We start from the raw sequence: 26,916 nt of genomic DNA, 5'->3' as shown, positions 1-26,916 counted from the left end.
TCAAAACAATCAAAACTTTTGCCCCAGTTTTGGGGCTGTGTTTTTCTCCCTTCAACCATCTCTTTTGGTGCACCTCTCTGTCGCAGTGAAAAAACAGCAATTAGTGACACCATATGGCAGAGAACGGCGAGGCCGCTTTGAACACCTCCCAGCCTGAACTCCTCCATATGCTGTGGAATTTGCCTGTTTGTTGTCTCTCCTTAATGAGAAAAGCAATGCACCGTTTTTCCTATTTCAATTTCTCACCTGTTTTCTCTGTCGTGGGCGGCCGAGGCACACAATCCCGCCTATGCCTCTGGGTTTCACCGTCTGCTAGCCCATCAAGCGCACAAGTTTGCTAAGTCTCATTGTGTTGGGAGCACCTGCTTGAGTTTTCTCTGCGTAGGCTGTCTGTAATCCTCTACTGGCAATTTGCTTGTGATCAGATAATATAGAAGGAAATAGCCACAGATTGAGTTTCCTGGTCAGTTCAGGCTTCATGGCGTTTTGTTCTGCAAAACAAAGTGACTGCATTTGAGGAAATGCACAGCATGTGTTTTAAGCTCTCTGCTTATCTCACTGTAGTCAAGGAGGATGCTCACTGTGAAGTAAAGTTGAAAAGGGTAAAGGACAAGGGCAAAACAGGTCGGCACATCTGGAAGACATGAATCTCATACTGAGAGCATTGAATGGATGGAATAGGAATGACAGTGGCAGCGGGGGAAAAGCAAGAAAATTTCACTGGACAAGCAGGGAAGAGAGAGAGGTAGAGAGACCACACACCAGTTTTTAAGCTCCTCATTGCTAGTGGGCCTGGCATAGATCCTCAAGCTGGCACTGGGCCAGGTGACATCTTGTTGCCAGGGGCGACATTATGATTCGGCCACAGCCAAGGAAGGCCCAAGCAGACGGTCACCTTGAGCCATGCCAGCCTCCTGTTTAGTTGTGACACCACCATTTATCGTCTGCAGCTTTGGATACCATGGATTCACACACACATGTGCCCAGTTTTACACATAGACACCGAAACAAACACTTGGTGTTAAAAATAGTTGTGATGCATCTTTTTTTTTCTCTATCATACCACTGGGAGTCAGCATTTTAGCTGAGCAGTTAAACAGACCCAGAGCAAGTTCTCAATGCTGCCAGAGCAGAACTGTGGCAGTAGGGCTAGTGAGGAACAGAGCTACAGCCTGTGATGTTATTTATTCTACTGCTTCTTCTCCTTGTCTTTCCACTTTGTATTTGTGAGTCGTTGCCATAGCGGCAGTCGCATGACAGCCAGCACAGGCTTTTTTTTTACCCTGTAGGCTTATTGGCCGTGTCTGGTTCAGACTCTGCTTCTGTAGCAGAACATTATGTTTGATAACATGGTCTGTGTGTGTGTGTGTGTCCGTGCACTAATGGAAGTTTCTCTGTGACAGCGTCGACTGCAGATGAGATTATGATCTCTTTTAACCTGACAGTCATTGAAGCTTTGAATGACATGTCACAAGATTAGGTCACTAAGGGTCCCACCCATACAATATGGAAGGTGGGACAGAACTCATTTACTCTAAACTCTCTTTGAATTGTTACACCTTCACAAAGATCAGAGTTTATTCCAACATTATTTTAGTGAAATAGAATTTCAAACATAAGTGTCTCTGTGTTTTATAATTAGTTACAATGAGAAGGGAAGAAATTGAAAAATACTAATAGGAGTGTTTGTTCTTTCATTCTGAACAAACCGACAATCATTTCTACCTTTGGTGTCTGATGATGTCGAGGCAGACTACCTAAAAAGTTATTTAACCCAAGCACCATTTAATTACTCTATACAGATCTAATGAAGGGAATATTTGTTGAATCTTGCAATACAATGTACTGTTGACTCAGTATTACATTTAGCATGGAACAAAATTTCAGCCTGAAGCTGCACTGATTCCATGATACAGTACCTTCAGCAACATATCTGCCTCTGTCTGTCAGATTGAGGCATCAGATAGCTTTTGATGGACGTCCCGAACAATATCCTCACAGATAAAATCCTGACATCTGAGCTTTTGACCCCAAGACACATTCAGCCTCTGTCTGTAGCACTTTTGGTCTTATGCATGCTCTTATCTTTCACCCACAGACTCCGCTGTCCCTTTTTCTCACCTGTCACATTGTGATTGGTTTGTGGGAAATTTTGCCGCTGGCGGTAAATTCTGCACTTGAAGGTTCTTTTAATAGAGGTCAAATTGTGAAGCCCTGACCTTAGAAAAGTCAGCCGGCCACATAATGTGATGGTTTCAGCATAACTGTGTCAGTTAAATAAGTAAGTAATTCAAAGTTTTTATTTTAATCTGCCTGGAGCACCAGTAGATAGTTTCTAATAACCTTTCGCTCACAGAAATACATGCTGGCATTCAAAAAACACCTGAGCTTGTCTAAATGCTTTATCAATTATTATCCTGGCTATAAAAATGAGCTCATCTCTTATACATCAATGCAAAATTAAGCACTTTGTCAGCTGTTTAGTTAGGTATTATCATTATTTACTCCTGGACTCAGTTACCATGTTACTATGTCTCAAAGGGATGCGATCCACCATCACTTTTTATTTACCGTAGATGAAAAACACAGCAAATGGAAAATGCTGTATCTATGAAATGGTATTTCCTGTTGTGTTGCAGACTGACACATTTCTCCACTTTCTCTTTCTGAGGCTTCCTGCTCCAGACACAAACACAACTTGCCACCTGACATAACAAACCCTGTTTTCCTGCTTTTAATAATTCAAGAATGTTTAGCAAGAAAAAGAGAGCAACCGAGTGATGTTTAGGAAATTCAAAGGATACTGATAATGCCTTTCCAGAATGGCATGCATTACAAAATGGACAGGTGGTTTCAGTAAAACAATAGGCATATATCTGCTGGTTACAAAAACAATTGGTTTAGGCTCAGTTTTAATAAGACAGAAAATGGCCTCAGCTGGAAAAGCGTAAATGCACTCAAGTGGCTGTATGCAACAGGATTTTGCAGATGAATCTGGCTCTGTGCCAGGCAGTATTTTTATTTCACAGCAAAGACGAGACTTATAACTGAATTTACTGCTCTGGCCACAGTGATTTATTTAGTGTGCTGACGCCAGTCCTTTCACTTTACTCTTCCCTGTAATGTGTGGCGGGCCACTGAACCTGGATAAAGAGCTTAGACCGTCTGACCCACTCATGCACTCCCACACATACACAGACACACACACAAAGCATCCCACAGGCACAAACACACACACACACACACAATTGTCTCACACACATTTATGGAGAGCAGCATAGACACATCAAGCTGAAAATATTTTTCAAAGCCAAATTGAGTCTTTCTAATGCTCTTAGTGCTACTGAGTGGTGTTTTGATATGACCCCCGGTATCTCCAGTGGAATGGATGCTTTGTATTAGCCGCATGTTCAATCTGTTTGTGTATGGTGTTAAAATTTAGTTTTGTTCAGCTGAATGTATTTCCCTGATAAAAGGCCGCTTGAAAAGAAGAAAGAAGATTATAGCTTGCAGCGTAGCACTGATTTGCCACAGAATATATCTGATTTTCTGCAGCATCTCTGTCAGAAATGAATCAGATTAATAACTGAAATTACTGTAGTTTTTACCCCATGGGGATTTTTTTCAAATTTATTTATATAAACTTTACGTTTTTTTTATTCAATTGTTACTTAAATTTTCTCTATTTGTTTCTTATTACATTGTAAGAGTCTTGTTTTTTCCAACATTAGTTAATTGCACACTCATCTGCTTCATTGGTGTGTGTGTGTGTGTGTGTGCGTGTGTGTGCGTGTGTTCGTGCACACATGCGTGCATGCGTGCGCTTGTGTGTCAGTACTGCAGGTGCTGAAATTGCTGAAATTACTGTATCAGTGGCCTGGCTTTAATGAACACTGTGATATTTGGACATTTTTGTCATCGACAAAGTGCGTTCTCTGCACATCTGGTGCTGAAAAGGGAGTGATGGTGCTTGAAAGAGGAAAGGGCTTGTTTTGATAATCACTTTGACTTGTTCCCCCCTTCTCACTCTCTTTAATGTGGTGTCATTATTGCAGAAATGTAATTAGCTATGCTAATGGGCTGACATTTGGACTTCCGTCTCAGCACTTACAGTGGGACTGGTAAAAATGTGCTGTAAATGAAGTGGGATGGCAAATGGAGAGCGTGAATGGACATGTGAGGGTTGAGTGGAGGTGCTGAGAGTGTGATAGAGGGTGTTATTGAGTGTTAGGGCTAAAGTACTCCGGCGGAAGTGCAGAGGAGGGTTTTTTAGATTAGGAATTGTTGAGGTGAAAGAGAAGAGCTGGAATCAAGAAGTGGATAAATAAGCTACTGGGAGGAGTAGAAGGGCAGAAAAGCTTCAAAAACCAGTAAAACCATTTTGTGTGTCATTGTGGTGAGTTGCGTGTGTGTGTGTGTGTGTGTGTGTGAAAGTGTCGACATGTGCTGTGTAGGTTTGGTGTGTGTGAATATGGAGAAATTACAGGGTACCTCTGCAGCGCACAACAAAGACATCCATTTAGTGAATGATAGTTTTAACAGGAATGCTACATTCATCTTGTATTGCTGAAGAAAAATGTATTATTGCTAAAGAAAACTAAAAAAAAGGGCTTCTGTACAGCAATATTTCCACTGAGTCTCCTTTAAACAATTAATGTAAGCACGGTATGCAGCTATTCTTTGTAAATGCCCGCTAGCTTGAATAATATTAAGATTATATAATTAAATGAATGTATTAGTAAATTAATACTTGACAGCAGTGTGTGTGACCTTATACAGTAAGTATGTGGAGTGCCTGTCCAGATCTGACTGACCATAATCATGGCTGGTGAGTTGTGGAGTCATTAATAGATTAAGAGACATCAGAGATGCTCTTGTGCAGAGCAGGGTCATCTGGGAGGCTGCAATTTAAATGCTGAGCTTATGCTGAGCTTGCTCATTTTTCCCTGTCTCGTCTTTTTGTGTGTTGTCTCATCTGGATGTCTTTTGTCTCTGTATAGTGCTTCTTTAGACCAAACACTTAAAAGAACTTCACATGCTCAAAGCTTTACGTATCCACTAGGGGGCGCTGTGTCTCTTTATAGTTCTTATGGGGCTAAATAAGAAGTCTTGGTTGTTCAGAAAGCAAACCCAAATATCCTTAGGGTGAATAGATTACAATAGCAGCAGAAGCAGCGTTATTCCACCCTCCAGGAGGCCGTTTGTTTTTCCTTTAATGGCTGAAAAGAGGCTGTTCCTGCTCTCTTCAGGAAGCATCGCACCCCGCAGACATACCTATGTGAGCGCTGGGCGCTGACCCACGTACAACCTCCACAACCTCAGTAAGGGATCTGGTGTTTTGTAGGGCTGCCAGGGGCTTCAACAGGGATCCAGACCAGCTGAGGTTCAGTCTGTTTTAACCCCCCCCCCCCCCCCCCCCCCCCCACACCCTCTTTTTCTCCTGGAAAGGCTGAAACACTCCAGAGATCTGCAGCCTAAAGGAGTCTGTTGGTTTATTCTTGCACATACAGTCGCTGTGAAAACGAATCTGTCTCCATTCACTTTATTCTGTTCTAGTTGTGTGTGTGTGTCTGTGTTTGCGTGTCTGTATGCACCTGCTCACCCTGTGTTTTTCTGAACTCCCATGGTGAAGCCTAATAAGTCCCATGAATCTTCACCATCTTGTTTTGATTTTGTCCTGGGGTTGTTTTTCTAAACACTTTAGCTCACCAGAGAAGTTGAGCTTCCTCATTTTTTGCTGTATGGCTTTTAAATGGTAGAATTCTCTAAAACATAACAAAAACAGGAATGTTGTGTCTTCAGTGTATTTACCTATAACTGCTCTCCATTTTTTGTTGGCTCCTTGTAAATGTACTATATTAAACCAGAGCAACTGTCAGACTAGAAGGATTCTCATCGGCTGGTTCAGCACCTTGGATAGTTCCCTCACACTTCTCAATCAAGTGTAGCTCACCGGCAATAATTTATTAGTCATCAAAACACCTTTAACTTGGCAGACAGGCTGGAATAAATGGACACAAATTGTGCATCAGTCAATATAGCCTGTTTCATTATTTACATCATTGATAATGTGTGGGCTGACTAGAGGTGCACTAACAGCAGTATGTAAAGAACAATAGATTTTTGTCTGCCTGTTGTAGCGTATAGGCCGAGGGATTTTGTTGCAGTAATGTTATTAAGTCGGGACTGTGACTTTGTCCAATGCAAAAGCCCCAGTGGATTCTGCTTTGCCCTGACAGAAAATTGAGCATTTGTAGTCTATTGCTGGCTAGTAAAGCCAATGTAAATGTAAATACGAAAACCAGGGCTGTATGAATATTTCTTTGAACTCTCAACTGGCTATAATACCTGTACACACATGCACACAGTTTGGCAAATACACAATGATCGTAGTGTATTTACAGAAATGTAGCGCCCATCCCTGACAGACACTCATTTCAAAGACAGGTCCGTGGAATAGGCTGCGTTATGACGGCCAGTTTCAGAGCTGTTAGAGGGAGAAGTGTCAGCCATGTGATTATCAGCAGACAGATAGCGGATGACAGCTGCCATTGGTTATTGATGACTTTCATAATTAAAATCCCTTATGGGGGGAACCCAAAGAACAAAAGGGAAAATCACACAAATGATGAATAGTCCTTTCATCTTTAAGGCTGATATAAGACCCACCAGGCTCTTCAGCAGGAATATTGCTTTCCAGGAAATTCTCTGAATATGGTTTCAAAGAGGAACCCAGTGTTTTTAATATTGCCAGAGCTCACACTGCCTGTATGTTTTTGTGTGCATGTGTCTGTGCTTCTTAGACAAAATCAGGAACACATATGAGGAAAATAGACGGGCTGAATAAGAGAGAGCATAGGTCGGATGGAAACAGAGATACAAATCAGACAATGAAAAAGAGAAGGGGTCAATGTACGGCAACACTACCATTTTCTGATACAACTGTAGTATATCAGTGCAACTGCTACTCTTGTGCTGGACTCTGCTGGCATACCAAATATTCAATGCAATAATGTCATGAGAAAATGTCCATCTGAGGGACACAGATTTCCAGTCTTCTGAGATTGAGGAATGCCTGTGTTTGATAGGTGTTCTATTAGCCAAGTTAGCTTCTGTTCAGTTCCCAGGTTCAGCTGTAGTAGCTCTTGTATTTGGAGAATATCTCTTTGGAGGCTAAACTCCCAGTCGGTGGACAAACAATACTGCCATTGTTCTAGGTGTTGTTTGTTTTTCGCCTGGTTTGACAGTAAAGTTTTACCAGCAATAGCACAATTTCCACAGCTATGGACTCCATAGTCAGAATTAATATCAATTAAAACACAGGTAACATTGTTGTATTTGCTCTGCATTACTCTATATTATCTTCATTTCAGATGCTTTACACTCTGATCTTGCTGCGTGTACTGTGTACATTACATGGCATGTGATATCCCAACATTACCTCAAATATTGCGTTCTCCTCTAACGTATTCTGTTCTGTTCAGTGCTCCCTCCCACTGAGAAAACAAACAGACAGATGTACTGTTTGTGACTGTGGTGGAGAGATGAAAGCAGATCCTTTTTAAAGAGAGTACAGTAGCAGATCAGACAGGACGACTGTCAGTGATAGTCTGCTCCCCTGCAGACTCTATAGAGTAGAAAGCCGCATGCTTCAGAGCACCGCATGGTATCTGTGTGGACAGAGAGAGAGGGAGAGAAAAAGAGAGAGAATGGGTATTGAGAGTGCCAGCAGCACATAGGGAATTTCTGCATGTCTGTCCGGCTGCTGTGTTAGACGTGTGTGCGTGTGTGTGTGCGTGTGTGTGTGTGTGTGGTGCTGTCAGAGTAGAGCTCCCACTTCTTCCCCTACTAACCTGCTAAACAGTCCCCTTCAACCCACCCACCACCACTCAGTCCTCCCTCTCCACATCAGGACGGGGCTGCGTGACATCACTCATTCCCACACACTCTGATTGGCTGGCTAGTGGAGGGAAGTGGATGGTTCCTGCAGTCTACAGTGAAAAATTGAGAGAGGGAGAGACAGAGCGAGAGAGAGAGAAAACGTGGGAGGGAAGGACCAAGGTAGACAGTGTGAGAGGGAAATAGGGAGAGACGGAGAAAGGGACTAAGCTAGAAAGATTGATGCTGAGGCAAGCCGGCACTGCGCAGCACTCACCCATACACACACACACACACAAACAATCTTTGCATTACGCGCACTCACACATCGCACTCCCAAGCTGCTTAACAGGCAGGAAAAACACTGAGTCTGACTGAATCTGCAGTCCGTTACTGCAGGACAGGACAGAGGACAGCAGGACTTAAAAGGCGAGAGGAGAAAGCGGTGCCGATACCTTCCTCCCTGTTTTACCTCAGAGCAACAGTTCCACCGCTGTCACCTCTAGAGGTCCGGTGCTCCAGGGAGCGCTTTAAAGACACCTCCCCAAAAAAAAGGGGGGGGGAGGGCAACAAGGGCAGGAGCAAGGGCAAGTGTTGTCTCTCCCAGAGGTTGTTGTGGATGTCCTCTCAACGTCCTCATGAAAACAGGCAGAAATCAAGGCATAGTCTGGGGCACAAGATGGCACGACGAGTAGGGGGCGAAACCTCCTCGAAAAGGAAGACATCCCTCAACCTGGTGGCAGGGTTCTACCACTACCTCCGCGGTAAGTGGGGCAGTATGTGTGAATGACTGTATGTGCTACTGAAATGGTTAGACTGAGGAAAAAAAGCCAAGTACACAGTACATGTATTTTTGCTTGTGTTATAGTGTCCTGCATGTGCAGCGTGGCACTGCAGTATGGACTGTACGTGCCTACTGTATGTGTGTGTAAATGTGTGAGCGTGTGCATTTTGCAGTATAATTTCCTTACCGAGAGTTCCCCCCAGGATAGATTTTTAGAGGGACTGTGAGTGTCTGTTAAGAAAAATGGGCAGACATTTGAAGGGGGCGTTTCCACCTTGGCAGTGTGTGTCTGCCTGTATGTGTGGAGGTTGCAGAGTTTTGAGCCTACAGCAGGTGAAGCAAGAGTACCCAGCAAACAAGTAACAGCTTACTACATGTGTCACAGCACAGCAGGCTGGCTGTCAAAATGTTGGATTCCACGTCTCTCTTTGACCCTGTGGCTATCTGCCTGCTTGTCTGTCTGATAGATAAGTCACATTATCTAATTAATCTATTGAGAAATTAGAACTGAAATACTTTGAAACATGTGAGCATTGGTCTCACAATTTGTTTGAAGTCAGTTCGTACTGGCCTGCCTGCCTGTTTCTGAACCAGTCCCATCACAATTTGTCAGCAGACGCAGCATTTGAGACAACAAACTGGATTTTAATGATTTCATTAAGGTCATCTTCCCTGTGGGGGGTCAGAGTGGGAAGTCAGGGGCTGTAGATGAGACTAATGAAACAGAAGGCAATCAACTGTGTTAAAATGCTGCTGTGAGGTTTGGTTGCTGAGGACGCCTGTTTCCCTTTGTGATACTGAAAGACTGAACGTGTGTGTGCTTAAGTGCGACTGTGTGCGCGCAGAGTTCAAAGTCACCTCGTCCCTGAGACTGAGAGGCTGGCACCACGCACGTGCAGACATGTTCTCCGTCACACATGTTCCTGCTGTAAGCTGCTGGGCTAAATCTTTCCTATTCTCATCCAATATTACCTCCCATCAATATTTGATTACTCCTGGACCCAATCAAAAGATTAATTCATAGAACAGGGACCTGCTCAGTGGCACGTATGACTATGCGTGAATGTATCTGCATTATGTATGAACGTCACGCCCCCCCCCTCCAATCTCCTACTCTCCAACGCACACACACATCCCCTCCTGTTTGCATCTGCCCACAGTACCCAGTGACACACTAACCAACTTGACTATAATCAAAGCGTCAGCATATTTCATTAAGGTAGAGGAAAGCACTGTGTCAAACGTCCTCTCTCATTGATAACATGCTTATCTCAAGGATATTGCTCTGTAGCACAGACGGGATAGCAAAAATTTCACAGTGCTAGTGACTGTACAAGATGGGAATCCTTTGAGTCCCAGGGAGATAGTGTTGTGTTCACTGCATGTGGCTGATGCATATGAATGTGTCAATTCCAGAGGCAACAATAACCAGGTCCCAAATTTTATTGCATGGGCTGCAGACAACATTGAATTTTGCTGTAGAAAGGTGTCAGGAAGAATAAATTACAACAGGAATGCATTTGCCATGTAGAAAAAGCTAGCAAAATAAACACACTTCTCAAAATTATCTCTCTAATTTAGGAGTTTATACTTATTTTGTATGCTTGATTGTGAACATGTGAAAGACATGGCTTGATTTATTGTCTTGTTCTCATTTAAGCTAAGTGGCTTTTTAGGGGACATCATCAGCAGACATCTATGCTATTGATTTTGACTTTGCTAAAAGGCATTTATCGCTGAAGCCACCACAAACAATGTCATTCCTTGTGTATTTGTCAATCACAACATCTGGTCTAAGATTGTCTCAATGTTGTCACAGTACTGAACAGTATAACAGAAGGCATCAGCAGTAGTCAGAAAGGGATAAAACAGTCTTGTGGGTCATGGCAGATACAGGAAGAACCGCTGCCCCTTCCATCACTTAAAGGGCATTTTTGAGAGCAGAATTTTCTGTCCACTCTAAGATGAGTTCAGCTAGTGAAAATGCCATCGGTAAATGTCAAATGCCTTCTCTTTGTACATTAGTGTAAGGTAGGATTTCATGTGACTGTGTTCAAACACATTAAACAGAAAGTAATAGCATCAAAGTTAATTAGAGTCACCATCCAGCGCTGCAAACCCAGTTAACTCTCAAAACAATAGACAATGAGAAGATTGTGTTTTAATCCCTGCTTTGTTTATTATTGCATGTGATTAATCGTGATGCTGTGGGCTCTGATTTACAGATGAGCAGGAGGCAGTGCAGAAAAGGACATTCACAAAATGGATCAATTCCCACTTGGCAAAGGTAAGAGGGTCTGTTTGATTCTCACTGCTACTGCCAGTATTGTTTTGCCCATTTAGTCAAACGCTAGTGCTGGTGTTTGTGGATTGAAAACTTGTCTGTCTCATTGTTTTTTCCGCTTTGAATTACTTTACCTTACTCCACCCACTGCGGGTGCTGTGACATTTGCTCCATTTCCAGAACACACCGTGGAGCCGGTCATGGGACTGACTGTGCCAGCTACGACCACACACACAGTCATTCTTGCTCGCATGCCTTTCTTTTTCCTTTTCATTCTTCCAGTCCCGTATAGCTTGTAGCAAGGATTTGCTCTGGCTCTAATTATCACTTTCACATTACAGCATTTATTACACTGTATGTCTTTTTTACTGGAAGCTACAGTGAGTAATTTACATCTTAGTAACCACGCTATCTCAATATGCGCCAATTTAGATTGTTCAAGATAAGAGGTTTTAGTTAAAGCCTGCCCTTCATTTGTCTCCTCAATGTGCTTGGACAGCAGTATATCTGTAACTTATACTAAACAATTACGTTTGATGCAGCCACATGCTGAGGGGCCGTCGTATGCCTGTAATTATTGTGTTATACTGCATTAGGCTCCTCAATTTCACCCATTACTGCTTAAATGGTGTGTCAGGAATGGGTGGACAAGGCAAATATGGCACACTGCAACACAATTAAGTGCTATTTCAATCTGTGACGCATCTCTCAAGGTTTCCTATTTGATTACGACAGCTGTGGAGGCCTTGAACTGCGGTGACGTGGAGCAGAAAATTCATTTGAAAAGCAGTCTGCAGGGAATAAACCTTGACGTAATATTAAATATCACGTCACAGGACTGTGCCAGCAGAAAATTACACACAGCCCAATGTTTAAATGCCTTGAATTTTTAATAACATTTAAGATAAGGACATAGTTTATTTATTAAGTTGTTCTGCAGCCATGGAGAGCTGTGGTCCTTGTTTTGACTTCTTGGTCAAATTAAGAGAGCGAGCCACAAAGTCTGGATTGTGATATTCATGGGAAATGTGCTTATTTGCTGCCTTCTTGAGTGTTGGATGAGAAGACTGGCACCACTCTTAGGTCTGTATAAAATATGTAGCTGGATCTTACATGTTAGAATAAAAGCTAGAAACTAGGGAAACGGAGAAGCTTTGTTCTGTCCAAAGAAAAACTGACCATTCAACATTTTACAAGCTTATAAAGTACAATATGGTATAATGCGTCACTTAAAGAGCTTTAGAAATGTTGGTCAGCAGAACTTTCCTGTTTCTAGTGTCCATACTAAAAAAAGTTAGTAATTACTAAACAGAGGTGAGAGTGGCATTGATCTTCTCATGTACCTTTCTGCACTAAAGAAACCAACATTCCTGAATTAATGCAGCAAAAACATATAGAAATAGGTTTAGTAAAGATCCTTTAAATTTCATTTAAATGTTTTAATTAACTGTAGCAAAATATTACTACTTAGAATTCAAATTTCATGTTTATTTATTGCACCATCCCAGACTATCTGGGAAATAGAGGTAGTCTTATATTCAGTGTCTCAAATTCTCAAACTTAGTGAAAGAAATAGACTTAGTCAAAAGAAAAATACTCATTTATCTAAACAACTACTAACACAGACTAAATGATAATTGAGTAATAACCAAATCGTAAACAGTCAGTAAAGCAAATGAATAAACTGACTTTTAAGGAGTAAAGGACTGCGGACACCAATGAACTAATAATAGAATATATTGAATATAAGAATGATGGTTATTATATATTTGGACAAAAGCAAAAGTATAGCTTGCATTGTTGTTTGGTTGGGGGTTCTCCAGTCAGAACAAATGTTGTTGGTGCTGGCAAGTGGCTAATAATAATAGCACATTATAGAGCAGTTATGCTGAAGCATGTGAAAAAGCAGATGATGCAAAAATGCTTACTTTTTGAATTCCTAAGGGCATGTACAAAAATGGAGAGCAGTGTTTTCTTGTCTCTAGTTATAGCACGTCTCTCTTCTCTGTGTCCAGGAGAGGGAAAAGGAAGAATGTCCTTTAAGTCCTTTGAATTAATTTGATTCAAGTTTTATTCTGCACGCAAATTCATGTACTGTCTATCACCATGACTCATAAGCAACAATAAAACTCAACATAGATGAAATTGACATCAACTGATGTTATACAGTAATGAAATGAAACAATATGCATGGGTTCTTGTAACAGTACATCATTTAAACCTAGGCAGAGTATTGATAATTAGCCAATCAACAAAGGAGAAAAATAATCCAGTTCACATAGTAAAGTGAACACCTTACAGTATTATACTATAAAAACAGAACTATCAAACCCCACAGTGCCCTTTGAGCAAGCTCTTTGGATATAATAGGAAGAAAGCTGTAGCAGAACCAGGGTCAGGGAGAGCAGCCTTCTGTCTCAACCAGTTGGGGTTAGGGTCGAAGGGATAGAGAAGCAGAAGAGAGAAAGACATAAACAATACATAACAATACATAGGAACCTTAAGAGGAGGTTGGTGGAGCCAGTAACTGCCAGTCAGAAACATGCTGCTCCAGAGCCAGAGTCACCTACAGAGAGGACAAAGCAATAAACTACTGGAGAGAGAAGACACAAACTCAATGACATGTAATAGTGGCATATAAGAGCATGGACCGTGAAAAAGAGGAGAGGAGAGGTGTTCAGTGCATGTGGGAATTCCCCCAATACCTAAGGACTGAGTCAGCCCTCACTACAAGCTTTATCAAAAGGGAAAGTTTTAAGCCTAATCTTAAAAGTAGAGGGGCCGTCTGCCTCCTAAACCCAAACTGGGAATTGGTTCCACAGGAAAAAGCCCGATAACCGAAGCCTCCCACTCTGCTTTTGGAACAACTAGGAACCACAAGAAAGCCTGCTGACAGAGAATTGCTTTATTGCGATTTTATGGTACTGTGAGGTGTTTAAGATAAGATGGAGCCTGGTCATTAAGGGCTTTGTATGTGAGGGGAAGGATTTTAAATTCCATTCTGGATTTTAGCCAAGAAAGAATGTGAGAAATGAATAGTTGTTAGTAGCGCGTCACTCAATCACTCAGCAGAAAGTATATACTTAAAATATATATTCCAAATATGATTTCAATATTGCCGTTAGCTAAAAAGAGAATAAAGCTTAATTTTGCCTACTACGCAGTACACTAAAATCTTTCAAAAGCACACAACATACAAGGTTTTACATAAAACAAATTATCTTAGCAAGTACTGCTTGCTATTATTTGGGTTACATGCCACATAAACAGTCAATTCATATCATTTGAGATAAGTATTTTCTGAAAGAGCATTCAGTCTAACACACTTTTTGGATGTTCATACAAGATATCAGAGTGGGGAGGTAGGATACAGCGAGAAAGAGAGAGAGAGAGAGAGCATGTTTTAATGATCCAGTCTTTGGAGGAAGAAATCCATAGTCATTCAGAGATTTGGTCATTATCAGAGAGAGGTTTTTCTTCTGGTGTGAGAGTTAGTTTACTGCCCATCTTTATTGAAGAGTAGAATGCACCTTCTGATACATTAGATCTCAGAAAGTACAGTTATAAAACTCACTGTCTGTTCTATCTGAGAAATGTTTTTTTTTGCTTGGTAAAGTCTCAAAAAGTGAACCTTTGGGATTAGCTCTGAAAGCGGTGTCCTTGATTCCAAGCTGCATACACGGCAAATGTGGCACATGATGATTTCAGCTCATAACCATATTTGTTCACTGCTCTAGTCTCACATCTAGTTGATCAAATTACGTAGGTGCTGTTCCCTTCCTCGTCCATCATGAAACTGCTTACCCTTTCACCTGATGCCTGACGTTGCCGTAGTGACACTGATTGGCCTGTATTTGTCTTCAAAAATGTCTTGGTTGTCACGGCAGCTTGGCGAATGTTCGGAGGGCTTTGTGATGAGTCGGGGGAAGAGTCACTTAAAACTGGTGCAAAGGATAAAGATGTGCATTTCTCCAGGATGTTGTTCTTCTGACTAGAAGAGATAAAATGGTATCTTATAGACGTATTCTCACATGTATTACTACTCCACAAAGCACCATTTAAGGAGACATATTAGGCAAGAAAATGGCATGGAAGTAAGACAGACAGAAGGATAGAGAGAGGAAAGAAGACAGAGAAGCTTTAACAGTTGGTTTAGCTTTGCTCTCACAGGGATAGATCATGCCCTGGGCTATGCAGATGATTAGGCCACTCCAGTTATCACAGGTCTTTAATTCAGTGCCTAAAGGTATGTGATTAATCGTTAGGTGAGCTGAGACATAGCATGAGGGCTTCCTTTCGCTATCACTCCCCTCCCCCTTACTTTTCCACTCCACAGGTATAACAAAAGAAGTCTTATGAGCTCTGACAAAGACTTTCTATGAGAGGGGACGTATTGAAGCTGGTAATTTATACAGAAGATTAATGACTCTCATTACTCGGGGTAGTTCACCAGATTAACTCACCAAAGATATAAACTATAGGAGAGCGGCAGGGCACTATTTTTTTGCAGGTTGTGGTTTAAACACAAGTTGTTGTTTTAGGTGACAGTCAGTTGCGTATATTGTGTTACAGTTTTGCTTGCCTCAAAATTTTGCTTGAAAAGGCTCAATTTCAGTTTTCAAGCATAGTAGGTTTTCAAGATGCACTCTGCAGTAGAGTGACAAGTGTAGGGGGGGTGGATTCAGAGAGCGGACCCCAAGTTTCCATTTTGACAAATCCTTTCTGAGAAGGTTAAAGCTTAATTACGGAGTGGCCAGTGTGAACAGCAGAGGTCTCATCGTCTCTCAGGCATTTTCCAGGCAAACAGCTTTACTACAGTAATCAGTGAACCAAGTGTTCTTTGAGATTAGGGCAGCAGCAAGTGAAGCCCAGCTCCTCTCTCACTGTTTACTTCACTGGTCCCCCACTGCTCCCTCCTTTTTTTAAAGGGTGGGAGCAGTGGGATTGAGCAGGAGACATCCTCAATGCACACTAAATACAAACAACAAATCATGGTACACAATATGGGTCTGAGCTAACTAAACTGCCAGGATGTTTCCCATAGCCTTTTTGTTTTCCTTTCCTTGTTAAATTGTTGTGGATACGGTCAATAGCAGTGTCTTTTCAATGGCAGTGTTGGTTTGTCAGTCAACCCCTTTCATTGCAGTTTGTCTGTACGTAGTGTTTAATGTGGGGGTCGACTGATGTGTTTTTCAGGGTTATCAAGAAGGTTGATAACTGATATTTGAAACTAATACATTTATTGTAAAAATGAAAATCTTATTGTTTTAATTAAGAATAGCACACAAAGTGTCATTAAAATGCCATTTATTTATGTTATACATATATTTCATTAAAATAGAACATTTTTAACAATTATCCTTTAGTATTGGGGCTACTGCTCAAGATGTGTAACCAATCAGATATGAAGCAAGATGACAGAGTGACCACAGATAAATAGAAGCAGCGGCATTCAATGCAAAATAGCACAAATTTAAATTAATGTATTGCATTTGGAAATAGTTTAAAAAAAGAACCATACCCATAATTTGAAAAATACTGGAGATGCGGATTATGGTAAACTATAGGTGATAAACATCAGCATTGTTGTAATGCAAAATCATGGGGTTCAAATGGGCAGCACAATTCTGGTGGAATATGTGGGATGGGAGCAGTCTTTCATTTTTTCCAATATTGTACAATATTATATTGCTCATATCGTAGTTTTTGACAGTCAAACGTCTGTTTTTCCACTCAGTTTATTTAATTGACATTTGTAGCCCAGTTGTCCTTTGTTGGATGGTTTTTCCGCTGCCAGTTCTGTGTGGTGGCGTTATTGCCTGTGTGTAAAAGTATTTTAAATAGATAATCATCTTCCACCTTTAATTAATGCACTATTGTCCACCTATGATTTCCCTCACTGCAAATTATTTTCATTGGTACTTTTATGTGCATATAATGCCCTTTCACTGTAACTTCATCTTCAAAAAATTTTGACAATAGACTTCTAGTATCAATTGTTCCTTCAAACTGGATGTATTGCAATTCAAAATGAAACCCTTCAGTCTCCTCTTTGTTTCTGCCCCTCCCTGTGTCTTTTATGATGTGGATTTTTTGGAATCTACTGAGTCAAGTGTACCAGGGGAATAACATGAGAGCTCAGGCAGGCACGCATCCTCAAACTCCTCTGCTCACAATCAATTATGGCCCAGACACTCATATGTAATTAGCTCATTAAGTTCTTGATTTATTTTTTTAGCGCATGTTGCTTAGCAGAGGAAATGAATATTACTTTCTTATTTTGTAATTAGTCTGAAATTTCCTCATTAGCTTTGGGATTATAATGAACAAATAGGTAAATTTGACTTCAATTAGCTCATGGTATAATTCATCCCTTTGAAGGGTCTTTGCAAGTGCTTCTTCTGTCATGCTATGATGTGGGCACAAGTGCTGTCTGAATATTCTAATATCCAAAACCATAAAATGACATTAGAAGAGGAATTAGTGAGAAGAGCTTCTGTGTTTGCTAATTAATTTTGAAAGATGGAAGGTTAGTGTCCTCTCTCTCTGCCTTTTATCATCTTTCTCGCTGCCACTCTTTCTTCACAGTTAAACCCCTCTCACATATTCACGATGTTGGGGTTGCAAATGTTTTTCTCTCACAGCACACGCACTCCGCTCGCACATGGTAACACAGACACACTCGTGCACACATCTCCACTTTTGCCCACCCTCTCTTCTCTCCCTCTCTCACTCCTTTTGCCGCTAATCTCCCTGTGAATGGTTCGCTCGTCTGAACGCCTCCCCCCTCCCCTCCAAAACCTCTCCTCAGCCCCAGCATGTGACTGTGCTTTAAGAGAAATCCTTGATGTGGCGTCGGCGAGAAAAAGAGATATGTGGATTTCCTCAAGTCTGGAAGTCTGTGTCAGGTCAGGGAGGAAGTCACTGGGAAGGATAGAGTTTGAAATCATCAGCATATTTTAGGATTTGAGGAACCCATTCAGTGTCTGCTGAGCTTTTGCTCACATGTGAATCTAGCTGTCAGTAATACATGCACCGCCAAACTCTATTTGGGCTTCAAGTATATTTCTTATGAGGATTTCCCTTATCCGTGTTTCACAAGTTAAAATTAATGTCTTACAGTGTAATATATGCATTGTATCCTCGTTTATATATGTGCTAGGCCACTTAGCGAGGGATAATGTGCAGAAAAAAACACTGCTTGCCTCATAGTTTTATGTACATGGCAAAGCTGTTAAGACTTAAATCTCAGATCTTTGCATTCCATGAAAACTGAGAAAGCTTTGTTTGAGTACAAGGCAAGGAAAGTTAATGTCAACAATGAATTTATGTAACTAATTAAATTCCCAGGTACTGATTTTGAAAAATCTCTTGTAGACTTGAAAAACTGCTTCCAAAAAAATTGTGATGTTTCAAATTATACAGTTGCACTGAGATCAAAGAGCAGCTTTTTCATTTAATTTTCAGTGTTTAAAGCTAAAACATTCCTACATGAAACATTCTTTCCACTTGTGCTTGTTTGAATGTATTACGTGAAAAGACTGAAATTAAAGATCTTTTTCTGAATTCCTCACATGACTGTATTTGTTCTCTTGCTTAGCATGTCCCGCCTCTGGTGGTGACAGACCTGTTTGAGGACATCAAGGATGGTGTGATGCTGCTGGCCCTGCTGGAAGTCCTCTCTGGACAAAAGCTGGTGAGCGTCATGGTCATTTCTACAACGTGTGATTAGGCCACACACTTCAAACACTTACATCCTCTGATCTTGCTGGATTACATTTTTGCTTGATCCCGCTAAGCTGACCTGACGCAGATCAGGTTGGTTAGAAGAAAAAGAGAAAAACTGTAATTTTGGCTTGTTTGTTATGTAGCAGTGAACAGTCAATCTCAAAACACCCTCAGACTTAATGCAGCGCATGTGAAACGAGCCACAATTAAATGGAAATGCTTATTGATCGGTTTTATTAGGATGTTTGAACTGAGTAGGAAAGCGCAGATTAACGAGGGCGGATCAGAGTTCACAAACACACATGCAACACAGACAAAGACACACACAGCTTGAGGATTTTACTTGGCCAATATTGCCTAAGGTCTAAGCTGTCTACGTCCTATTGATCTGCCAATAGTCAAACACAGCTCTGACTGGACCTGTGTGTCTTTTTTCACATTTTTTCACAAACTATATTTTCTCTTTTCATCCATGTTCTATTATCTTCTTGATTCGTTTTAACTGTATTGCTAAATTTCCATACATGTGCAATATTTAATATTTATGCATTAGTATCTAAAATACCATCTCTTCTTTTCAGTAGCACTGTTTCATTTGATCCCTGCAATGTCTTTCCCTGTCTGTCTCTGTTCCTTTCTGTTCATATCTATTGTTCTCCCTTTTCCTTCCAGCCAAGTGAGCAGGGCAAGAAGCTAAAGAGGATCCACTGGGTCGCTAACATCGGTACAGCTCTCAAATTCCTTGAGGGTAGGAAGGTAAGAGTTCAGTGCCTTCTTTTTATATAGTTTTTTTCTGACTCTTACCCATCCTGCTGCTCTCCCTATTCATCTGATGCCTTGTGGGCTTAAATATTGAATTCTGACCTACTGTGACCTGTTCCCCCTTCCTCCTCGCCTCTTACTGTCTCCGTCTCCCCACTTATCTCCTTTATCCTGAAACCAGTATATTCTGCCTTCTGCACAAATTCCATTTTTTTTGCTGTTCATATTTTGTCTTAATTAAACAATTTAATTAGTTTGTTTGGCTGTCTATAAATGACGAGAAATTCCTTGAAAATGTAAGAATTGAGTTACTGCGACAAATTCTATCATTTCAACTGACTCTGAGTACTTGTCTGCTGCACAAATCTTTTTGTACTTGCAGTTAAATGTTTGCTCCAGTTTTCCTTTTTAAACAAACAGCACAATTCCTTTTCCCAGCTTCATTGGCAGAATTACACCAGAAACCGCTCAGTGCGGTTTTGGATATAATGATCAAGATGCATCAACTGCCCTTCCATGAGATTAGTAAAACCTTTTCAAAGCCTTGCCTGGCTTGTCCTTGGATATACATAAATAAAGCCATGAGTATGAGCTGGTGTCTGCAGAGACATTGATTTGTCTTCCTCAAGTGTGACAGGGTTAAAACTGTAAATCCTACACCAGTAATCTGCAGTCTGGAGATGAGGCATCAGTGGGCACTCTGCTGTATGTGTCTGTGTGTGTGTGGCTTGGTAAATCTGTGAGATGAAAATTGAATGTAAATATTTTCTGTGTGTAAATCTGATGTACGTTTAAACCGGATTTACATCTTATTTTAGAGATCCAATTGCTTTTTCTTGCGTGTCTCTTATATTGAGTGTGCACTGGCATCGAAATGTTTAACATTAATAACTCATGTTTTGAAACTGTTGAATCCCTTTAGTATATTTATTTAACAGGGAATTTAAATTCTTAGCTTTAGTGTTAACCATTGCTGCAACTTACAATTATTTTTATCGTCATTTAAGCTGTTTATTTTTTCTCAAGGCTGTAAAATGACAGAAAATAGATTTTAGCACCGATTTCCAGAACAGCTGGTTTTGTCTCACCAATGGCACAAATGCTGTCATATTCACTTGACGACTTTATAGAGGGAAGCAGCAAATTCTCACATTTGATAAGCTGGAAAGTGAAATCTTCTAAACTGTTTTGCTGATCAGTCACTTGACCAATTTTAAATAATTTTTATTTTAGCATATTTTATATAGAGACATAACCACTACTACATGGTTAACTGTGTTGTATTTGCTCATGCGTTTGCGTGTGCACAAAACACTTCGATTAACCATTTCTGCCTCTTGCTGCTGTTTTGATTTGCCAGGATAACCTGCTGTGTTGTCTAATATGAAACCATGTATTGCATATATTCCTATCTGCCACTATCCCACTGGCCTTGCCTGTCCCCAATCTCTTATTCCATGCTTGGTTACGTATATGGAGTGGCAGGTATTACCATATGATGACCTGTTGTGCTGCAGCACCTCAGTAATAAAAAACTCTGTGTGATAATATAGAATACTTCATCATGTCACAAGTTATCACCCCCCTTTTTTTCCCTTTTCCTGCTCATTTCTGCCCCTCTCTCCCTTTCTTTCTGTTCCTCTCTGCTGGATATAATCCCTGGTGCCTGTGTAGGGGTGATAGATCTCTCCTCTCAGCCAACCACTCAAGTTATCTCACCTCGGAGATACTATCTCACAGTCAATGAGGCGTTTGCTTTCAATCAAATACATCAAGACTACTTCTAAATGCTCTCTCTCCCCCACTCTCTCCCTCTTCCTCTTCCCACTCCCTCTCTCTCACCTCCTCTTTTCTTATCTTTCCCAGTCTGCCTACAGAGGATCTCCGGTCAGTATTCATAACATTACTGCTCTGGTTTGTTCAGGAGATAGAGTAGATAGAGTAAGGATTGATACTGTGCTGAGTATAACATCTATACTGAAACATGCTGTATGCATGAGACCAATTTACCAGATTGAGGAAGTGTGTTTACGTAATCCATATGTTTGAGATTTTAGTAAAATTCAACTGAATAAACTGGAGTAGTTTGCAATGTGGGATTGTTTGGTCTGTTTATGATATATTCTAATGCTGGATATTATTTTTTGACACAGATCAAATTAGTGAACATCAACTCCACAGACATCGTGGATGGACGGCCATCTATTGTTCTGGGCTTGGTGTGGACCATCATCCTCTATTTCCAGGTAACTAAATGCTGTGCACATAGATTGGCATATTATTTGCCAGTTAGGCAATGATACAAAACAAGGTGAATAAAGTTGATACTCACTAAAGTTCATGGTGTGTGTATCACTAAGTAGCTCACCACAAGAGCTTCAAACTTAGGACCAACATGGCTGATGATATACAGTGTGCACTTGTTTAGAAGCAGACAGAGAAAATGTGAGGTTTTCTAGCTTGCAAAAAAAAAAAACAAGCAATTTCAACTAAAGAGACGTTTAAAATTGTACAATCTATCTTTGAAAGCAGCCACACTGAAAATGAGCAGTAGCCTCCCCAAGCATTTCAGACATTTAGACTGATCAACAAGAACTTCATCCCAATATGGCAGTCTCTTAGCAGCATCAGCACATAATAAATGCCTGCTACTCCAGCAACCAGGACAATATTAGATAAAGGAAATGCACAACACCGGATAATATACTTATTCACTAACTGACATTCAGTATTGATGCCAGTAGGATATATTTTATTTGCAGATTCTTTGAGCTGTGAGGAGCCTCAGTTTGTTGGCTGTGTCGAGCAGAAACTGAGGATAGATTATGTGTGCATAGCAATAAATCTTCCACAACTGATGAGCTGGCTGGAGCTGAAGTCTAATAATACTTTAAATTGTTGTCCCAAGTTATACACATACTTTTTCTCCCCCACACATGGATAATAACCTGAAGTTCCCAGTATAATAATAAGGTTTCATTTATTATTTAAAATGCAACTCCATAGTCAAAATTACAGGAAACTATAACATTTACAATTCCAAATGCACCAATACAAAATGTAAATGTAGTAATTTGTCTATAGATGAGGTCTGCACATTGGTTTATCCAGCGAAGGGTAAATGTTTTCATATATTGATTTAAAAGCACCTAGATGTGTACTTCAGGTTGTGTAGCTATAGAAGCCTCACCCTTCAAGCTGACAGGATTACTTTCTTAGGTTTGTTGCATATCAAATCCCAGATATCCGATTCCATATTTTTGAGACTGTCATTGGTACAGAGCAGTTTTATGGTGGACCTGTTCAGCCGTGGTGTTGACTACTTGTATGTGGACATATTAAAAAGGTGAAACGCCTGATTTTCATCAAATGAGGGTCTTAAATCTGACTTTTTCCCTGTTCTTTGCAGATTGAGGAGCTCACCATTAGCCTACCAGCACTTCAGGCCTTGTCCAGCAGCACCTCCTCGTTGGACAGCTCCACCAGCAGCACTGAGGCCACCAGCCCACCTGTCAAAAAGAAACCTGTCCCACCTGTGCAGGGTGGAGCCAGGAAGGCCTTACTGAGATGGGTTCAGCAGACAGCCACCAAGTACGAAGACACATTTACTAATATCTGCAAAAAATGTGTTAAAAATCTGCTCTTTCCTTGTACACTGACTACTGAGTGTAAAATCTGTTTCCAAAGCCACTGTTCAGTTTTATCTGTGGTGACCTTGTGATCTTCTGTCCTTTCCAGATGTCTAGGGATTGAGGTGAAAGACTTTGGCCCCAGTTGGCGCACTGGTTTAGCATTCTTTGCAGTTATCCATGCCCTCCGGCCCAATCTAGTTGACATGGAGCGTGTGTGGAGGAGACCCAATCGAGAAAATCTGCAGGAGGCCTTCTTATTGGCTGAGACTGAGTTTGGCATTCCACAGCTTCTTGACCCAGAGGGTAAATAACATTTCCTATTGCCTTTCCTCGAGACTTTGTCATTACATTTATTAAAACCAAACTGAAAAGGGGTTTGTTTGAATCAGCCAGTCACATACCCACAACATCACGAGATCCAGTAACCTTCATAGTCATATTTCCGTTTGTTTGTATTGTGCTGTGTTGTCTCTAATGGAAAACGGCCTATTTTTTGCGTCACTCAAATAATATGAATTAACTTAACTTAAATCAGGAGTTTCTCATCAAATGCAGAAAAAGTTTCAGAAAACAGAAATACAATCATGGGTCTGTCATAGCATCAGTTGTGCACTTCACTAACACTGCCAAACACCATCTGTGCCCCTTCACGCCTGCCCTTCAGAATGAACTCTGACAAATCAAGCTTGACATCAGTATAATTAAGGTCCATTAGGCCATGAGATTCAGCATGGTGGAACCTCCATGCAGACCTTGGACACTGATCTATAGTGCTGAAGATTGTTTTCATTTGAGATGCCATTTGTCTATTTCAGTCAAACCTATTCATATCACTGGCCATTATTTTACTCACCTGATTTGTTTTTGATTACATTAATGTGGTTCCCTCCTCAGATGTCGATGTAGACAAGCCAGATGAGAAATCTGTTATGACATACGTAGCTCAATTCCTGAAACATCATACTGACCGAAAGCAGAGCGACTCCGAGGAACAGCCAGAGGACGAGGTAACCAGCTGCCAGATTTGTCACAGTCTGGATATGCCTATCATTGCTGTCTTCTCTTTGTCTGCATCCTCAGTGTTTTTTCTTTCTCATAAAATGTCCCCAGTTGTGTGTCAAACTTTTGCCAAGATATATATAAATATACATAGAGTAGATGACATTCCATCTTTGTTTAGTTAGCGTGTAAAGCCAAATACTTTTGGTTACTTGTTTTACCCTGTTAAAATCTATCGTTCAATGCATTTTTTAAAATTAGTTTAACTTTGTATTTGGTCACTTCACAATTTACTTCATGCAGTAAGGCCTACCTTTTTACTTTTTAAAGTAGGTTAAAACAAAAGTGGGATTTCGCTGAGGTCTGGCATGTCTGTCTTGTCTGTTTTTTGTACATCTCTCCTCTTGTCTTTCTCTCTGGTGTCTTTGTATGGTGACTACTTTCCTGTGGTTGTTGTGCTGGCCTCTGTCCCACAGCATGATGTTGCTCCCCGCGATATAGAGGAAATGTTGGAGGTAGGTTATATAGCAACTTAAGGTCCCAGGGCAGGCTTTCAATCATTTCCAACAGCTCAATGCGATTAGCAACCATGCACATTCATGGTTTCCATATAAATGTGATTAATTCGTATTTTTCTGGCTGTTCTATTAGATTTCTATATCACTGCCTACTGTACATTGTAAAGATGAGATTAAACATTGTTTTCTCATGTCAATGTAGAGCCTATATGCTAATAGTGGCTCTTTATCTTACCTGATGGGATATTCCTGCCCCGGGGTTTCTGAGCCATGATAACAAAAGGAAGTCCAGTGTAATAAGATATGATATTACCATTCATGAATGTTACCACCTAGTGCCATGGCTCCTGGTACCATTAGCATGACAATGAAAGCCTCTGGCATCAGCAGTATGCATTGATACAGTGTAGTTGATGGAAGGCATGTGAATACGGGTTGCCTATTTTTTAAGATTAAAAGTCTCCAGACCGGTAATGTGCTGTAAAGCCTCTCCAACCACTGACACGCCTTTCTGTGTTTGTTGTGTTTTACACACACATGCTAATGTTTGTCCCGAGGGTCAATTAGCCATTGTGTTTTCACACAAAAACAACAGAAGCGTTAAATTATAAAGTAAACAGCTGCTGATAAATATAGATAAATACACAAAAATATTTGCAGAAATTGTGGTGAGTACAATATGACTAATATTACACTGCTTCTTGGTAGAATTCAACTTATTCTGCTTTAATGTCTTAAGCTGTCAAAGAGAATAAAGTTTGGACTTCCTACAGGAGCCATCGTGAAGTGATAAAACTGAACTGACTGAGACTGAACAGCTCTCAAACTGAATAGTCTAAAGCACATCTTTTGAGCACCATAGTATTATCGTCATGGTTACTTAAAATCCAATGAAATGTTAGTAGGGGGTCTTAGACAAAGTACCCTGTATAAGCTGAGTGTTTTTGGCAGCTGTGGGTTTTTGACGTTTTGTCCCACAGGGAGAAACAGAGGATTAGGGGAACACATGTTTAACAGTACATCCTCTGCCCCCTCTTCTTCTTTTCATCCTTTTGTTGATGTCTGAAACATCTCTCTGGTTAATCACTTTCTCTGCTCTATCTTGTTCTTGCCCTGTCTGTGATACTCTTTCCTTCTCACTTTAATTTGTTTTTTTATTTCCCCTTTGCACTGTTCAATCTCCTTGTCCATCTCTCCACCCGTGGTACACCCTTCCACCCCATCCCGGCCTCCCAGAGAGAGCAGCGCAAGAGCCTGAGGGAGCTCAAAATGTGGCTCGACCAGCTTGAGAGAGATGCAGTACAGGCCCAGGAGACTGAGGGCAATCTTTCTCAACAGTACCAGGTTAGTGTGTGTGTGTGTGTATGTGTGGGTGGGTGTGTGGCAGCTTAAAGTGGTCACACCGGGCACACACGCTTCTATTATTAACTTAATCAGTGGCATTACACTGTGGGGATCAGACAGCAGCCGTCATATTTTCACTCAGTCTGGCTTATTTCACCAAGCCTCGGGATAAATTCCATATTCAGCAGCATGTGGGATATCCTCATTTTCTTTGTACAAGTCTGAGATTCTGGAGCCAGACGGGGGGACAGTATTTAGTGGCAATTAGCCAGAGATTTTATGAGTGTCTGATTAGGTACCAATCGGAAATGGGTGTGACCTGTGAAGAAGTGCTGATGTCTTTATGGTATTACTTGAATACTGAACAGCCTTTCTTTGGGAATCAAGAACTGTAAATCACTTAATTTTCTTTTTCAGTTGTTCAAGAGTCTGCGTGTCCAGTTGGAAATGAGGAGGAGGCAGGTTGAAGGGGCTCTGCAGTCCACTCAGAAGGATGGGATGCTGACTGTGGATCAGGCTCTGGTCAAGCAGGCCTGGGAAAGGGTTTCCAATAGGGTGAGAGAAGAGCCTCCATCTAGCTCGTCTGTACAATCATACAGAGTCGTCATGACAACAATTAGTAAATTATGGCTTAGTCTCCCCATTCAGGCAAGTGAGAAAATAGAAATGAACACATATATAGATTCTCTTTAAGGCCAGTGTAAAAATATCCTGACCGACACAAAGACCTTTTCCTTGTCAGCCACTATGAGAAGTGTGAATTATTTGATTGCAGTAATGACCTCATATTAAACCTTACGATCGTATCATTTATGTATGTGAGATTAATCGATTCCATTTCACCTTTATTGGGCTGACACAAATTTATGGACCAAAAGCAATCAATAAAATATCCGTATGGTCTGTTTATGTTCAGCATGTGATTAACAGTATACATTATAAGTATGTTTTATCTTAAATTATTGTGTTTTTATTTTTGAACTTTCA

The 26,916-nt window shown here is 40.8% G+C and overlaps 1 protein-coding gene across 2 annotated transcripts in view; it reads left to right on the top strand.

Moving 5' to 3' along the window:
• Positions 1 to 26,916, top strand: part of syne1a (spectrin repeat containing, nuclear envelope 1a) — a 140,079-nt gene that overhangs the window by 2,877 nt on the left and 110,286 nt on the right. Inside the window, exons 2-12 of one of the 2 annotated variants that reach the window (XM_055016112.1) lie at positions 10,888 to 10,949; positions 18,547 to 18,642; positions 19,347 to 19,430; positions 21,303 to 21,323; positions 21,590 to 21,682; positions 22,846 to 23,027; positions 23,175 to 23,371; positions 23,963 to 24,075; positions 24,544 to 24,582; positions 25,822 to 25,929; positions 26,347 to 26,484. In XM_055016112.1, coding sequence (XP_054872087.1) covers positions 10,888 to 10,949; positions 18,547 to 18,642; positions 19,347 to 19,430; positions 21,303 to 21,323; positions 21,590 to 21,682; positions 22,846 to 23,027; positions 23,175 to 23,371; positions 23,963 to 24,075; positions 24,544 to 24,582; positions 25,822 to 25,929; positions 26,347 to 26,484 — 1,133 coding nt within the window. Of the gene's footprint in view, positions 1 to 8,085; positions 8,643 to 10,887; positions 10,950 to 18,546; positions 18,643 to 19,346; positions 19,431 to 21,302; positions 21,324 to 21,589; positions 21,683 to 22,845; positions 23,028 to 23,174; positions 23,372 to 23,962; positions 24,076 to 24,543; positions 24,583 to 25,821; positions 25,930 to 26,346; positions 26,485 to 26,916 lie in introns of those variants that run through there. The other variant, XM_055016111.1, reaches the window with a different exon arrangement.

This window comes from Amphiprion ocellaris, chromosome 12 (assembly GCF_022539595.1).
Source record: "Amphiprion ocellaris isolate individual 3 ecotype Okinawa chromosome 12, ASM2253959v1, whole genome shotgun sequence".
Taxonomy (NCBI): domain Eukaryota; kingdom Metazoa; phylum Chordata; class Actinopteri; family Pomacentridae; genus Amphiprion; species Amphiprion ocellaris.
This window is presented reverse-complemented; position numbering and strand designations above follow the sequence as displayed.